At 45.6% G+C, this 18494-nt stretch overlaps 1 protein-coding gene across 1 annotated transcript in view; it reads left to right on the forward strand.

The window, feature by feature from the left end:
- LOC121275677 (WAS/WASL-interacting protein family member 3-like) overlaps nucleotides 1-18494 on the forward strand; it is a 250186-nt gene that overhangs the window by 226604 nt on the left and 5088 nt on the right. The window contains exons 6-7 of the mRNA XM_041183202.1: nucleotides 51-260; nucleotides 7481-7614. Of these exons, the coding sequence (XP_041039136.1) occupies nucleotides 51-260; nucleotides 7481-7614 (344 nt within the window). The remainder of the gene's footprint in view (nucleotides 1-50; nucleotides 261-7480; nucleotides 7615-18494) is intronic.

An 18494-nucleotide genomic window follows, 5' to 3' on the forward strand; every position in this document is an offset into this window, starting at 1 on the left:
TTGCATTGATCTTGCACTTTAGTTCACATGTTAACTTTTCTGTTTTCTAGTGCATAATAGCGTTGGAAAACTAGCACCACCCCCTCTTCCACCAGTCAGGTCATCCAGTACCGAACTTACAAGCAGATGCCAGCATTCACCCAACCTGATTCGGACACCACTCTACTCTGTTCCTCCCCCACCGCCACCGCCGCCACCACCACCACCTTTACCACTTAAAGTTCGACAAGGATTTTCTATTGCACAGCCATCAGTTCATGGTAATTGTGGAAAATGTTTTGCCTTTAAGCAGTGAAAAATGTCATAATCCAATTGAGCCTGAAACTAGAATTCTTTTTGCCAACTGTACAATTAAGTGTCCATTTAGATTTTGTGAGTAAATTCTTGGGAGTGGGACTTTAACCCGCACTATTCTGACTCTGAGACAAGTGTGCTATTGCCAAGCCAAAGCTGACCCCAGGGTGTATAATTAATTTGCTGTTAGGTGGGACCAGCATCAGAGCAAACGCCTATCTCAAGACTGTTGATTGCTTCATTTAAATATTAATATGGAGCATGTTGGTTCTGCATATAATGTCCTGCAGGTTATCAAACATATCTTACGCTTATTTAAAATGGATAATAAATATATTGTAGGTGTTGTGAAAGACATAATATATTGTAAAGAAAAGAACTTGCACTTAATTTCTTCAAAATTTTTCAAAGCACTTCAAAATCAATGAACTACTTTTGAAGTGTATTCACTGCTGTGTAAGCAACACAGCAGCCAGTTTGCACACATCATGGTCTCATAAATAGCGACAAGATAATTGATTAGATCATCTATTTTAATGATACTGGTTGAGAGATAAATGTTGGCCAGGACACTGGGAAAATTTGCCTGCTCTTCTTCAAGTAGAGCCATGGGTTCTTTTATATCCAGCTAACTGAATGGTTAGGGTGTTAATTTAATGTCTCATCTGAAAGACAGCACCTTCAACAGTGCAGCCATCCCTCGGTATAGCAATGAATTGTCAGGCTTGATTATTTACTAAAGTCCTGGAGTGGGATTGGACCCTTCATTCCTTTTGACTTTGGGATGAGAGTGCTACCTCCAAACCAAGTTGATAGAGTCTTGACTTTTCCTTTTTACTTTTAGCAATTAGGTTCTCATGAGCACCTGTGTAAATTGACGTGAGACAAAGGTGGCTAAAACTCATTTAGCAGGATGGCAGTTAGTGCCAGTGGTGCTTCTCAAAGGAAGCTGAGATGGCAGACACAATGGGAGCACTTTGATGCATGAAAACCTGGCTAACTGTAATGTTGGAACATACCCTGATCATTGTATATCACACGATTAGTGGTGCAGCATGAATGAAAACATGCCAGAGTGGATAATAGCCAATTAAACCTGGGTGCAACTGACAAGGTACCACCAACCATATCTGGAGGATTTGCTACACCCCTTGATAATGAGTTTTCGAGGAAGTTTCTTTCCATTATCTGGGTCAGCAGAAAGAAAGATGCAGAGCTGTACCATCTGCTATGATAATAACTATCTACAGCTATCATCCATTATAGAATTGCTGTGATTCTGTGATCTAGTGACAATAATGGTGCGGCATGGCCTGAAACATAGCTACAGCTCTTTGCAGGCATGTTGAATTTCTGATCTGTCATTTCAAGTGATATAGAGGAGTATCATACAGCACCATCACCACTTAAAACAGCCACCAGTGGGGAATTTGGACTTGGTTGCCCTGTCACTTTTTGCAGACACACGTGCCTGAACTTTGGGTTTCCTTTTCTTTAACTTCATAGTCCCTGATCACTTTAGTCTTGACAAATACATCGTCTGAGGTTTTCCAAGGACTTTCAGAATTTTTCTTCCTCATTGATTCAATCCCCATTAATTGTCTGCGTCTCTTTTTACATTTCACTCACTCACGAGCAATTTTCTATTCCCACCACTGGAATTCTCTCCTCACCCCTCTGATGCTATGCTATTCAGTGGAGTTCAGTAACTGGAAGCAAAAAGTACAAAAGCAAAATAACTGCAGATGCTTAAATTCTGAAAAAAAGCAGAAAATGTTGAAAATACTCAGCAGGTCTGGTGGCATGTGTGGAGTGAGAAACATTAAGGGCTGTAAATTCTGAGCTCCCCAGCATCATATTTGGGGGGTACACCAAAGAAGTGCTGGGGAATTCCCTTTCAAAGTTCCCAGGTAAGGGTTTACACAGCAATTGCCCAGAAGTGTAAACTTTTTTCCTCTGGACAATTGCCCCACACTGGGAACCATTTGAAAATGCGATTTAAATTGCAAATTTCGGATGGTACTTACTGTGTTACACCAAGAGGGAAGGCGGTGGCATAGTGGTATTGTCACTGGGCTAGTAATCCAGAGACCCAGGGTCTCTGAGGGACCCGGGTTTGAATCCCACCATGGCAGATGGTGAAATGTGATTTCAATAAAAATCTGGAATTAAAAATCTAATGATGACCATGAAATCATTGTTGAATGTCGTAAAAGCTCGTGTGGTTCACTAATATCCTTTGGGGAAGTAAATCTGCTGTCCTTTTCTGTTCTGGCCTACATGTGACTCCAGACACACAGCAGTGTAATTGACTCTCTCAATGCTCTCTGAAATAGACTAGCAACCACTCAGTTGCATAAAACTGCTAAAAAGTCTAAAAGGAATGAAACCTGATGGACCACCCACCATTGACTTAGGCACCGTAAACGATAAGGACGAACTTAGCCCTGTCGACCCTGATTAGCATCTGGGGGTCAAAATTGGGAGAGCTGTCTCACAGACTTGTCAAGCAACAGCCTGACATAGTCATACTCACAGAATCATACCTTACAATGTCCCAGACACCATCGCCATCCCAGCAGAGGTGGCGGCAAAGTCCTTGGGAGTCCTCAACATCGACTCTGACCCATGAAGTCTCAAAGCATTAGGCCAAACATGGGCAAGGAAAGCTCCTGCTAATTACTACCTATGACCCTGCCTCAGTTGATGAGTCAGTATCCCTCCATGTCGAACACCACTTGGAGGAAGCACTGAGGATTGCAAGGGTGCAGAATGTACTCTGGTTGGAGGAACTTCAATGTCCATCACCAAGAGTGGCTCAGAATCCCTATTACTGACCAAGCTGGCTGAGTCCTAAAGGACATAGCTGCTAGACTGGGTCTGCGTCAGGTTGTGAGGGAACCAACAAGAAAAAACCTACGTAACTCATCCTCACCAACCCGCCTGCCACAGATGAATCTGGCCATGACAGTATCACTAGGAGTGACCATTGCACAGTTCTTGTGGAGCTGAAGTCCCGTCTTCACATTCAGGATACTGTCTATTGTGTTGTGTGGCACTACGCCATGCTAAGCAGGATAGATTTCGAACACATCCAGCAACTCGAGATTGGGCAAACATGAGGCGCTGTAGGCCATCAGCAGCAGCAGAATTGTGCTCAACCACTATCTGTAACCTCATGGCCCGGCTTATCCCCCATTCTACCATTACCACCAAGCCAGGTGATCAACCCTGGTTAAATGAAGAGTGCAGGAGAGCATACCTAAAAATGAGGTGTCAACCTGGTGAAGCTACAACATAGGGCTACTTGTGTGTCAAACAGCATAAGCAGCAAGCGATAGACAAAGCTAAGCAATTCCATAACCAATGGATCGAATCTAAGCTTGACAGTCCTGCCACATCTTGTCTTGAATGGTGGTGGACAATTAAACAACTTACTGCTCCACATATATTCCCATCCTCAATGATGGGGGAGCATCATTGCTAAAGCATTTGCAACAATCTTCAGTCAGAAGTGCCGAGTGGATGATCCATCGCAGACTCCTCTGGAGGTCCTCAGCATTACAGATGCCTGTCTTCAGCCAATTCAGTTGACTCCACATGATATCAAGAAACGGCTGAGGCACTGGTTATCGCAAAGGCTATGAGCCCTGACAACATTGCAGCAATAGTACTGAAGACTTGTGCTCCAAAACTAGCTGCACCCCTAGCCAATGTGTTCCAGTACAGCTTCAACATTGGCATCTACCTGGTAATGTGGAAAATTGCCCAGGTATGTCCCGTACACAAAAAGCAGGACAAATCCAACTCAGCCAATTACCACCCAATCAGTCTACTCTTGATCATCAGTAAAGTGATGGAAGGAGTCATAACCTCATGACCTCATTACAGCCTTGGTTCAAACTGGACAAAAAAGCTGAACTCCAGAGGTGAGGTGAGAGTGATTCCCCTTGACATCAAGGCAGCATTTGACAGAGTGTGGCATCAAGAAGCCCCAGCAAAACTGGGGCCAGTGGGAATCGGAGGAAAACTCTCTGCTGATTGGAGTCATATCTAACACAAAGGAAGAAGGCTGTGGTTGTTGGAGGTCAATCATCTCAGTTCCAGGACATCACTGCATGAGTTCCTCAGGGTAGTGTCCTAAGTCCAACCATCTTCAGCTGTTTCATTTGTGACCTTACCTCCATCATAAGGTCAGAAATAGGAATGTTTGCTGATGATTGCACAATGTTCAGTACCATTTGCGACTCCTCAGATACTGAAGCAGTCCATGTCCAAAAGTGGCAAGACCTGGACAATATCCAGGCTTGGGTTAACAAGTGGCCAGTAACATTTGCGCCACACAAGTGATAGGCAATGACCAACACCAACAAGAGAGAATCCAACTATTACCCATTGATGTTCAATGGCATTACCATCACTGAATCCCCCATTATCAACATTCTGGGGGTTATCATTGACCAGAAACTGAACTGGACTAGCCATATAAATACTGTGGCTACAAGAGCATTTCAAAGGTTAGGAATCCTGAGGTGAGTAACTCCCCTGACACCCCAAAGCTGTCCACCATCTATAAGACACAGGTCAGGAGTGTGCAGCTCAAGAAGCTTGACACCATTCAGTCTAAAGTAGCGTGCTTGATTGACACCCAACTCACAAACATTCACTCCCTCCACCACAGTGGAAGTGGTGTGTACCATTACTAGATGCACCGCAGGAACTCACCAAGGCTCCTTAGACAGCACCTTTCAAAAACATGACCACTAACATCTGGAAGGACAAGGGCAGTGGACAATGGGAACATTGGAAGTGCCCCTTCAAGCCACTCACCAGTCTGACGCGGAAATATACTGTTCTTCCTTCACTGTAGCTTGTTCAAAATCCTGGAATTCCCTCCCTAACAGCACCGTGGTTGTACTTACACCACATGGACTGCAGCGGTTCAAGAAGGCAGCTCTGCATCGCCATCTCAAGGGCAATTAGGAATAGGCAGTAAATGCTGGCCTAGCCAGCGATGCCCACATCCCATGATGAATAAAAAAAAAGTTACCCAGAAAATTTTAGAAGATCCAGACTGACCTTCCACGCAGGACCCCCCCAAAACACACCCCTGAACCCCCCCTCACCCCCCGACCAACCACCACCCCCATGGTATTCCCCAACCCCCACCCGCCAACGACTCCCCCACCCATACAGGCTGCACTCTCATCCCTACACACACACCCAAGACCTGACCCCCTCCTCCTCACAGGCCCTACCTGATTTCCCCCCACTGCAGGCCTTACCCGACCCAACCGGAACGCCCCCACAGTCTGAATCTCACCACCCTCAAGACCTGACACACACCCCCACCCCCCCACTGAGGCCCGATTTGTTTCCCCCATTCCTAAACCTCGCTCCCCAATCACTACTTCCCTGCCCCCCCTCCCCCCGCCTTGGCCCGACCTCTGATTCCCCCATTTCTGACCTCTAATCCCACCCCAACCCCTCCAAATCCTATCCATTTACCTTAGACACTTATCTTCTCTCTGGCCTGTCAAGGACGTTTAAATTTCAATGGGACCTTTAACTTACCTGGTTTACAGCAGCTAATGCTGTAAAAAAGGGGGTGTGTCCTCCTTCACTTCAATGGAGCTGGACTTCGATGCTGGACCTTGGGGATGTGCTGCACTGCCTGGATCTCACCCAGCCTGAGTCAGAAGGTCTGGTGAGATAAGATTGGAAGAAAAATCACGTAAGCAATTGGGCACAGAGTGGCAATCCGACACTGATTACCACTCCGAGGAAGTTAAGGCCCATTGTTAACGTTTCAGGTCAACAACCTTTCATCAGCTCAAAGTACACATGTGTTATTCCTAAAGAAGCCAGTAACCATTCTGGTGTAAACAGTGCTGATATTGGATGTTCCAGGCTTATGATATGAATTTCTCTCATTAACTGAGACAAGGAACATATGAGCAAGGAGCAAGGACGTTATCCTAGAACTGTATAAAACATTAGATAGGCTGCAGCTAGAGTACTGTGTACAGTTCTGGTCACCAGATTACAGGAAGGATGTGATCTCATTAGAGAGGGTACAGAGGAGATTTATGAGGATATTCCTAGGCCTGGAAAATTTTAACTATGAGGAAAGTTTGGTTAGGTTGGGATTGTTTTCTTTGGAACATAAGAGGCTGAAGGGAGATTCATTTGAAGTGTATAATATTATGAGGCCAATATTGAGTTGATGGGAATGATTTATTTTCCTTAGCAGAGAGGTCAATAACCCGGGGTCATAGATTTGAAGTAATTGGTCTAGGATTAAAAGAGTAATTTGCTCACCCAAGATTGTGATGGGGGGTCTGGAACTCACTGCTTGAAAGGGTGATAGAGGCAGAAACCCTTACTGTATTTTTAAAAAAAACTTGGATATGCACTTGAAGTGCTACAGTCTCCAAGACCAAGAGGTAGAAAGCAGGATTAGGCTGGATATCTCTTTTTCAGCTGGCTCAGGTATGATGGGCTGAATGGCCTCCTTCTGTGCTGTAAATTTCTATGCTTCAATTAATTTCTTGATGGTTACACTTTCTAATGAATTCTAAAGGATTTATTGAAAAATTGGAGAATTGATGGCAAAATTGAACAATTTATTAGTAGCTTCTGAAAGAGTTATTTCTCCTTGACCCTCAGTATCCATCATGAAAATATCAACACTATTTAGGGAACAGCTTAGCTGTCTCAGAGCACAGTTGGTGTGGCACTTCTAACTATAATGCTTATTAAGAAAGAATAAAATCTATGAAAATTGGACCTGCTGGTAGAACGTTCAAAGATAGGATTTCAGCAGATATTTTTCGTGAAGTTTAGGCTGCATTTATAACCTTTTAATTTGTGGATTGATAGCCAAAATTAAATATAATTGCGTTGATTTTTCACGAGGTTGGTGGTTTCCGATTGGGTGCTGTAACTTCGCTGGGGTTTCCACACATCTTCAGCTGAAGAAACAGCATGTGATTGGGAAACCATCAAGTGGAAATTCAACTCTGATACCTTTTTGTGGAATATATGTTTCATGTTAACGTGAACTGTATTCTAATTGCAACTACATATGAAAAATTCACTTCGGATAAACTTAAAAGGAAGTTTTAAAAGAAAGTTAGGTTGTTTCTTATTTAGTGGTGAATGTCCAATTATTTGCATTCCACAGATGACTTTGAGTCAAAGTATAATTTTCATTCAGTGGAAGACCTTCCACCTCCAGATGAATATAAATCGTTTCCCAGGACATACCCAAGCAAGCAGCCCAGAGGTGAGCCCATCACTTGTCAATTCAGTGTTACTGTAAGTGCTTGTGTTAATGATGAATAATTTAACCAAATGCCCTTGGTGGGAAGTTGATGCTATCAGTTGACTTCAAAGGATAGTGACTTTGAGTGTGGTATAAAATGGGCAGTCAGTTTAATTGCTTCATATTGTTGGCTGGGTTAATTTAAAATTACTCGTTATATTTCTCTGTGCATGCTTTTTAATTTATAGCTTTTTTTCCTACATAGTATTTTACAGCAAGTTATTTCTTGCCACACCCTAAACAGCAATTAGATTTGACACAGGGATAAATACAAGGGTTAAAACTGGAAACTGAAGAGAGGAACAGGGAAGAATATACAGTGAAGAGAGAGGGTGCAAAATGAAGAGTTTAACGCTCCTATTATACTGCACAAAGTAGTGTAATATAGGCATGTTTCTGAGAGTGATGTTTGTGGACGGCTATGGTTCTGTTGTCTGCTTATACTGCTCTTTGTGTTTGGGAAAATACCGCTCAAAACACATGCACAAATCTACATTCACTGGTTCCTGATTGCCATGAAAATTTCTGCAGTTGCCTCTTTTCTAAATGTAATGGTGATAAAACTTGGGTACTTTTTAAGGTATAGGAAGATGACTACACCGTGACTGCTTATACTGCAAATTCATCAAATAATCTATAAACAGCCATTGGCAGATTGTGTCACTACTGATAGCAAATACTTCACAGATTGCTTGGAAAGGACGGGGCGGGAAAGATTGTATCATATCAGCACAAAATGTGCACTATTGCTGGATATTTATAAAATTATTGATTGACAACAAATAGAAAATTGTGAATTAGACTCAACTTCTTCTGTAGTGCCTAATGAGATGAGAACATATTTAGTGCCTTTACCATATTTACCAAGCATCAATATTTTAAAATCAAAATAGCATAATTAATCTCTTATTTTTAAGTGTTCTCTCACCCTTAAAAACGCACTTTACTGATTGTTTTAGCAAGCTAGTTGACCTCGGTGACATACAGCTGAGCCTGCACCTCCTTTATTTGGTGTCCATGCTTATAGTAAGGGTCAGTCGATAGCAATTAGGAATGGACCTTAAGTTTATCGTGGTTACTCCCCTAGTACAAGGACAGAGAGGGGAATACTTGCACTTCCAGCACCATCTAGGCCGAGGTCATCTAACCATGAAGTTTGAACTCCCTGGTCTTTAGCACTCAGCACCATAGTTATCTTTGGAGAGTGTACCTTGTTATTTTTATTAATGAGATGAAGGTGAGGAACATCAGTACTGGGAAATGGAGCAATTTTTTTCATCTGGCATTGCATTCATTTTTTCCTTAAACTTTTAAATTTACTACTGATTAACCTTTCCAATACACGATGTGAATGTATCGAGTATAGCATGAACCTGTCAGCTATGTAAGATTTGTATCCAGTATTAGTCTGAGACAAGTACATAGGGGCTCATCAAGGAATAATTCTGAAATCACATACTTTCCTGTTGGCTGGTTCAGTCTCTGGGCCACCTGTTTGAGCTGGTGAACTGCAGTTGGATGCCTGTTTTGCCCTTTCAGTCTGATGCTGGCATGGTAAGGAAACCTAGGCCACAAAATAAATTGCTTTCCCGCTGGCACTATCGGCTGGCCAGCCAATTAGTTAAAATCCATCACGTGAGCGATTTTGGTTCACTTGCTTTATTCTTTGCCACGGTTGTATTTGTATATGCTTTTTTCTGTTTTGTGAGATGTTCTTTGGTTGCTAGAGCCATTTTGGGTATTCACGAAACTTGCTTTGGCTCACATTTCCAGCCAGTGGAATATTGAAGATTACAATGTTACAAAACAAACACTGAGTTAATCTGTATGAACGAATCTCTACTTTACTCACTGAGAAAACAATGGGAAGAAAACTCCCTATCCTTGAATCACTAATTCAGGGACATAGTGAACAATAGGGTTTTGAGCAACTGATATTCAATACACTTAAAACACCACTAACATCTAGTTTCTATGATTAATTCATGTTTACCATTTTCATTTGTGTAAACTTTGGAATGCAGACCACAAAATTTGAAAATCCTGAAGACAGAAATGGGGGATCACAATGCATGATTAATCGGCGCCTTTTGCAGGTGTGATGCCTGCTCATTACCATGACTGGAGTGTGCAGCTAGAACTACCTGCGCTGTAGAGTGGCTGCACACCTTGGGCAGAATTTTATGTACGATGTGCGGGTGGCGGAGGCCGCATGTCAGCGCTTAAAATGTCGCGTGCTAAAATTGGGTGAGCGTGTCGATGTCAGCACACGCCATCGCGATATTTAGCTGGGCGGGCGCGCGATGAAGTGTGACAATCGCCCACCATTAATTAAAGGCTTTGTTAAGGCCCTTATCTCAGCAATCGGCGCCAATTTTGAGGAGCCCGTATGATCTTCGGCACGGTGCACGGACACAGCGGGCAGGTGGGTAACTGATTTTTTAACAAACCTCATCCACGGGCGGTATATGTGGGCTCAGAGGAGTTGTTAATGTTTTATCTGAAGTATTTATTGCAGAAAGTGTTTTAAACTTGCCTGTGTGATTGTTAGCAGTTCAGATCGATTTCCAACAGCTTTCTCTGTACTTTGAAGCTTCAGCTCAGCAGTCTGCAGACAGTAATCTTTATCAGGCCTGCAGCTTTCCGGAGGCCTCCATTTAGCCTGGGAGTATGGGTTCTGACATCTCCACTGGAGGCAGCTCCTCTGAGGAGGAAGGGAGGGATAGAATAAGGAGGAGGCCAGGAGTGGACAATCAGCCTTCCACCTTTGGGACGCCAGGTGCAGGCACAACGGGTGCAGGGCCAAGAGGTTGTCCAAGGTGGAAGGGGCCACAGAAGACGCTACTATCCTGCTGTCAGGGTATACAGGCGGTGAAGCAACTACCTCAATATGCCTGAGGTGCAGTGTCGAAGGAGGCTCCTACTGTCAAGGGAAACGGTGAACTATATCTGTCAGATGATTGGCCCTGAGATCTCCCCTAACTGTGTGGGTGCACACCCCATGTCAGCGGCTCTCAAGGTCACAGTTGCCTTCCACTTCTATGCATTTGGTTCCTTCCAGGGCTCGGTGGGTGATCTTTGCGGTGTCTGCCAATCAGCTGTCCACACTTGTGTCAAGCAGGTTACAGATGCTCTGTTCAGACATGCATTGACCTTCATCCACTTCCACTGCAACTAGGCAAGTCAGGCACAGCGAGCCAGAGGCTTCATGGCCATTGCTGGCTTCTCCTGCATCCAGGGTGCAATAGACTGCACACATGTGGCCATCAAGGTGCCAGCAGGTAAGCCCGGTGCTTATGAGACAGCCTGCTGACTCTGCTGTCCTGTTGGCCTCGATGACCTTGGCGGCCGTCCTCTGGCCCGTGGAGCCTGTGCTGGCCCCGCCTGGGATGGAGTGGCCAGTTCCCGAACTGGCACCTCCCCAGTTGTTGCAGCCTCAATGGATGCAACGGTCATTGGCAGAGGGGCTGGGCAGCAGCTGCCCTCATCCGGAGCGCCCTGAGAGGAGCTTGCAGAGACGACAGGCAGCTGCTGCGCCGACGTGATGTCACACTGGACCTCCCTGCTCACCGCAGATGGATGGGCACTGAGCTGGGACACTTGGTGTCCAGAACATCTCCCACATTGCCAATGACCACCTGTGACCATTAGCGCTGTGAGGGCTTGCAGGTCAGAGCGTAACCCAATCAGATGATTCTCAATCTGTTGGAAGCCCCTCTCCATGAGATTCGCCAATCTCTCAGTGGAGGAAGCCTGAAGCTCTGTCCTGAGGTTCATGCCATCACTGACACTCTGCTTGGATTCCTCCACCACAGAGACCAACTGAAGCACACCCTCATGCAACCATGCCAGATGTTCCCATGCACCCTGCCGCTTGTCCTGCAGCTGCTGCATGGCAGACATCTCCAGAGGCACATCATCACTGCCCAACTCAGCGTGTGCCTGGTCTCCTGCAGTCCTCCGGCTGCTGGAGCCATCAGCACTCTCTGTCCGTGCCATCACCTCCAGCGATTGTGAAGTACCCTCTCCACTGTGCACCGGGACACTAGCGATGTCATAATCCCCACCGATGTGGTAGTTGCTGCGCTGGTGCCTGGCTCACTGAAATGATGTGATGCAAGTTGCAAGTGACATCCCTTAGGTGTGGAGAGGGGGGCTCTGGACTTGTTCCTGGCGGCCATGCGGTGGTGATGCTGAAATTACCAACAAGGATAGTGCATCAGTTAACGTTCAGTCAGCAACACCTTTCATCCCTTCCCCCCAACCCCCCCCCACCCCCCCGCCCAGCCTCATAAGTCGCTCGCCCTTCAAGAACCTAAGGAGACGAACATTGGTGGGGTGGTAAATAGTCAAGAGGAGGCCCAAACATTACATGTGCATACAGACAGGCTGGTCAGATGGCCTAAGGAATGTCACATGGAATTTTATGTGGATAAGTGTTCGGTTAAGCACTTGGGCAAGACAAACAAGGTACAGGAATACATGAGTAATGATAGGACCGTGGAAAGTCACGACAATTACAGGGACCTTGCTGGGCAGACCCGATAAGGTAGCAGAACAGGAACATAAGTATTTAACAAGGTCGAAGCCAGACTTGCCTTTATTAGATGAGGAATAGAATGTAGGAAAAGGGAGGTCGTGTTGCAGGTGCAGAAAACGCTGTCGAGGCCACATCTACAATTTTGCATTCAGTTGTGACCTGCACTTCATGGGAGGGATGGCATTGGAGTGGAGAGAGTGCAGAGGTTCCTGACCAGGATGCTTGCTGGCCTGGAGAGTTGGAGTTATGAGGAAACATTGCATACACTTGTGACATTTGCCATGGAGCACAGGAGATTGACAGGTCACATTATTGACCTTCATACCATTATGAGAGGCATAGACCGATGGACAGAAGGCAACATTTCCCCTTGGCGCAGGGATGACTAACGTGGTGGCATTTATTTAAGTTGAGTGCCATGAGGTTGACAGGTTGAAGACCTTTTGGGCAGAGTAATGTGCGACGCACTGGCTGAAAGGGTGGTGGAGGTACAAACCCTCCTAAGATACAATAGGTCTTTGGATATGCAGCAGCGGTGCCATGGCATGTTAGGCCAAGGGGATAGTGGTCAGAAATGGGATAAGGCGACTTTGGAAGGTGCTGGAGACGCGCATTCTCAAGGGGCCTAGTGACCTTTGTGACGTCTGACTGTATCGGTCTGTGAATGAGCAGTGTTGCTGCATTAACGATTGCAGCAACCATCAGTGCTTTGGATGCTGGGGAGACTGAGTGGATGGGACTGTGGGCCTCAAACACCTGGCCGCTGCACCCCAGCCTCACTGACACCTGCCGACCTGGCCGCTTGCCTCCTCCCCAGCTCCATGGTCTGCTCCTCAAATGTGGTGAGGGGCTGCAGCACGGCATGCCCATCACCAATCCGTAAACAGTTCCTCATATGTGCTCTGTTTTTGCCTGCAGAACAGAGAAGAGCATTTATTGGGGCTGATCACTCATGTACTCTGCACGTGCATGCCGCACGCCGACCACATTGGCTCATCCAAGGCCTCCAGCGGCTCCTGTCCACACTACTGGTGATCAGTCTCCAGAAGATAGTACGGCTGCTCCCTTCCCCCCTCCTCCAATGGCCAACTTGGACACATTCGGCATCCATCACTTTGAATAACACACAGGTCTTAGCGCCCATGGCAAGGAGGCGCAACTAGGTGCGACACCGAGGCCAGCAGATGGATCTTGGCCACAACACCTTGAGGCTTCCCTTCCACCATCTCATCACCATCAATAAGACACGTGTTGGAGTTCTGAGTATGTGCCTAGCTGCCTCTCCTGCAGGTTGCCCCCAGACTACTCAAATGCAACAAACACCAACATATGCTGTGGGGAGAACCCATCTTCTCCTCAACCACTAAGGCTGATGTAAGCATGGTCACTATCGGTTTGCCCACCCAGCATGCGCCAAAAGCCCAATGCAGTAACGACACTAAGACGTGGGGTGGGGAACCTCAAAGGCTAAGGCTACCTGCTGGGTTAAATGGCCAAGGCCAACATGGTACTCACCCTTCCAGAGCACAACAAATCATTGAAGCATTTGCGGCTCTGGGTTCCTGTGCACTGCACAGCATCTTGGGAGCTGACCACCTCCGCCACCTCCTGCCAGGCTGGCTTGGGAATGTGGGGGGCCCTCCTCCTCCAATCTTCAGGAAACAACACTTTCCGACGATGTGATACCTCTTCCAGGAGGGCAGCAAGGCAGGCATCGGAGAACCGAGGGGCACATTGGCCTACCCTGCAGCCTGCCCCCTTCCTCCTCCTCTACCCTGACCTCCTCTGGAGCCCGGTCGCTGGCCATGGTGAACAGCCTAAAGGAGGCAGCCTGGCGTTTCTTTATACAGACTGCCAGTTCCCCTTTGGAACCGGCAGTCTGTACACACCCGCTGCATATTTGAATTTCCCGCTGTACATGGGAGTCTGAACCGTGCTGGGCGGGCCTTAATTGGCCCACCCGTGCAAAATGGCGGCGCGGCCTGTTTCGCCGGCGGAGATCAGCTACGCGCCCGCCACCGATTGGGTCAGGCTCGCCCACCTGACAAACAAAATTCTATCCCTCAGCAGGGGGCCAAAATTTGTCCGAGGTTAGTACCAGTTAAAGCTGGCTTGCATCTCTGAAAACCAACCTGCATATCTTTAATGAGAGGTGTATTATGGTTGGAGCAGGTGCTGAAAATCAATCTAAAACTGATTCTGACTGGAGAAAGACACAAAACAGCAAAACCATGGGAGAGAACAGGCTTCAAGATTTTACGACCCAGCATTTGAGGCTTTAGTTGAGGAGATGTAAAAGGAGGAGAGATGTATTATATCCATAAGAGGCCAAGAGGCCCTCTGGACAAACAATGAGAAGGCAGTAGGGCTGGTTAGCTGTGGCAGTCAATGCCAGGGGTCAAGTCCTGAGGACGTGGATGCAAAAGTGCTACAAAAGTTCATTATTTCAGATGAGTGGCCAACATCAGTGAATGCATCTTCAAATAACTTACCCCACCAACTGCACTTCTAGCCTCAAACACTAGTCAATGTATTAAATCCCCTGTTCTTGCCTATCAAATGTCTATCAGTCAGGACTCATAAATAATATTCAAAGCTTTACCTCATCCTTACACAATTAGCTCAACTGCAAGCCTTAACCATTTCTCACAGCTTGCATACATTTGGTGATGTGGCTGTCATGGTTGAATAATTGGCAATTGCACCACACTCACTTGTACAATTCCCTGTCTCTTGCAGAACAAGGTGGCACACAACTGCAGGCAGCAGGTGCTAACTGGTGAGGGATAGGTATGACTGCATGTTCCCACCCCTGTAGAGGAGTTGCTGCTCATCATCATTGGAGTGGCCACTGCTGAGGCCAACGCAAGTGGGGGAGCTGCTACTATAGAAGATGATGGTATTTTGATATGTAATCCTCCTTCTGATATCCCACTTTTCCCTCAGCTTCTGATTTAGAAGATTAAGGTAGTGTAAGCATGCACCTCTTACTTCCTTCCCCCACCACTGCCCCCACCACCATCCTCTCACTACAAACCTACTTTTGTCCCTTTCTCCTTTCATATACCCAAGGACTGCACCCTGGCCAGGCAGTGGTGAAAGAACAATAGGTGGAGGAGCAAGAAGACAGTGATAATGAAGAAACACTGTGACTTAAACTCTTGCTCGCAGCCACCAGCTCAGATACTGACACTGAATGTTTGGAGCATAGATTACAGACAGGATTTGCATGTAATGAGTCACTGGGCTTGAGTGGCCTGTTACCAGGGCAGGGTTCAAGGCAGTACTAGCTTCGCAGAGGGGGAGATTGCAAAGGAGTTCTGCTATAGAGGATTCAGATGAGCACTTTAATGTGGCAGGTTAGAGAAAAAGGTTAATAAGTATGTGAGCAGTGAGATTTTTGGTACACTGGCAGCCTGTGTTCAATACCAAGGAGCACTGAGGAGCCCAGTACCACCTTTTCACAGGGCTTGATGCAGAGCTTGGAGACCATCCTTTCTAGCATGGAACTTGTGGCCAACTCCATTAACACATTTGTGGGCCCAACCATGGTGCAGCCTCTGAGGCTGGTGTCTCTATTTCCATTATAGCACAAGCAGAGGCCATCCAGGTGCTGACTGGAAGCTCAGACTGAAGTCATGTAAGGTAAGGCTGCTGCCATCATGGCTGTAGATACTGGTACTCAAATGGGATTGAAGAGTCTCACTGAAGTCCTGTAATCTGTACCCAACGCATTACTAGGATTGCTGGGTGCTGCCCTGGGAGATGACAGTGGCTCCAGAAATATGTTGGCATCTGTTAGGAAGAATAAATTCATCCTCCCAACCCTGTTACTCTACCAGTGCTGTTACTGTTACCTGTCAGCGAGCCAGTCCATACTGCTGCCACTCATGTCAAGATGGTGCATTCCCTAGACATTATTTCTTGGTCAGAGCTGCTCCAGGTGGTTCGCCAAGACCATCTGCAGTAGTCTCCTCCTCTAAAGGTCCGCAATCTTCCACCAGCCATGCTGCAGCCAATTAACTGACAGAACTATGCCAGAAGATTTCACATTTTCAAACAAAAACAAACTTTATCGTATATCAAAAAGAATTAAACAAAAGCATTATTAACTTAACACTATAGTTTACAACTACATATATTATGAACTCAGCTTTACTTTTACTACCCCCCAAAAATTCCCTTATACATTACAACTATCTTGAAGATGCATTCACTTGTTTAGGGACCAACCACTGCCTAAAATAAAAGCAAAATACTGCAAATGCTAGAAATCTGAAACAAAACCAGAAAATGCTGGAAAAACTCAGCAGGTCTAGCAGCATCCATGGAGAGAGAAACAGAATGAACATTTCAAGTCCAAATGACCCTTCTTCAGAGCCATTCCACTGCCTTTTGGAATTCACTTTAATTGTCCTCAGTTTTCCAGTTATCCTCCAAGGTAAGTTTCTATGGGGTCATTAGCTTTTTTTAGCTATACGAACCTTCTTTTCTTTATCGACCTCATGGGCAGAATTTTATGAGTCGGCGAGTGGGGGCAGGGCCCACTCGTCGACATGTAAAATGACACGCAGTGACATTGGGGGGGAAGTCCCGATGTCATCCTGCCCCATTTAAATTTTCAGGTAGGTGGGGGCTCAGAAAAATCAGCTGCGTGCCCGCCAACCTGTCAATGGCCAATTGAGGCCATTGACAGGGTCAGTTAAGTAATTAAAGGACCTGCCCGTACAATCTTAAGGTTGGCAGGCAGGTCAGGAGCCCCGGCGGTAACTAGAAAAAACATGAAACCTCATCCACAGGCAGGATGAGGTTTCATGTAGGCTTTAAAAAATTTTAATAAAGATTTTGTAAAAATTATGGACATGTTCCAACTCATGTGACGTATAAGGGAAATTTTATTTTTCTATTTTTATCTTTTTTACATGTACAGCCGAATTCCCTGAGGCAGCACTTAGCCTCAGGAAGATGAGTGCACTCTTTTTCATGCACAAAAGAGTGCACTCTCGATTTTGGGAAATCCCCCTCCGCTTGCACAGGGAGCACATTGCACTTCCCTGCGGACGTCAAGCTGGGCGGGCCTTAATTGGCTTGCCCAGGTAAAATGGCGCCATGCCTCCGATCGGGGGCGCCAATCGGAAGTGTGCTCGTACACACCCGCCCATCAACTTCCCCCCCAACAGGGGGAAAATTCAGCCCCATATGTGTGGATGCCTCAGCTACTTGTTCGGGTTGCCCACAATTACCTAGCCACCTTTCCACAATCTTATGACTGCTTTCCACCACAAGGCTCTGTGAGGACCATTTTGGCTTTCTTCCATCACCTGCAAGCTGGAGCAAATTGGAACGTAGGACTTAGGAGCAGGAGGCTTTTCCTTTTTACCCCTCACAAAATCGAAATTGAGATTGAGCTCCACCAGCATTACATGTGGTGAATGATGAAGTTAGTACTTTCTCTGCTTGAAGTGCAGGTCCAACTAACTATCATCTCAATCTGGTGAGATGCAGTCTACACCAAAGCAAAGCTGCAACTGCCTTTGTCCCAAACACTGAACTCCATACTTCTGTCAGCAAACACACACTGAAAAATTAAACAAAAGAACCTTCTAACCAAGGCTCCGTCCTGATTCATTTTCTCTATGGCAAAGTGGCATTCTTTGGTTCAAACAGAAATGCAAACAAATTATTTTATCTTCAACACAACTGTTTGATTCTGTAACCCATAAGAAAAATATATATTGTTCGTGGAGTTTTACGACCCTTTTCCCAGAAGTGCTGGCCCTGATAAGGAACCCTCTTGTTTACAACCTGGTTTTACCTTTTTTTTTGACCTGAGAACCACATACATAATTTAAAGCTTTTATTGAATTAAGTGTAGGCCTTCTGACTCCGCAGGAATGGGTTATTTATTATTCTAGTTTTAAATTTCTACCCCTGACCATGTAAGATGAACATAGTTTAGCTTTCAACTGCAATTAACATCAAGCTTGTTTAAAGTGCATTCACTTGAGATACCTACCAAATTCTTAACAAGATACCCCCATGTCTCTACAGTTTAAACTTTAATTCCTAAAATTAAAAGTTATATTCTAAAATATATAAATTATGAACTAGATATTTGCAATAAGGCAGACACTAAGGAAATACACAATGGTGACTTTGGTATGCAACACTGCATGATTTACCTTATAAATGTGGTTTGGAATCTTTATTTTGTGGTGTCATTTATTTTTGCATTGTGGCCAAACGAAAGTCACAGTGGCCAGTGAGAGGGAAGGTAAGGTGATGAATAGGGAATTGAGTTTGTTGATATGGTATCAGGGATGGATGAGTTGT

This window comes from Carcharodon carcharias, chromosome 3 (assembly GCF_017639515.1).
Source record: "Carcharodon carcharias isolate sCarCar2 chromosome 3, sCarCar2.pri, whole genome shotgun sequence".
NCBI lineage: Eukaryota > Metazoa > Chordata > Chondrichthyes > Lamniformes > Lamnidae > Carcharodon > Carcharodon carcharias.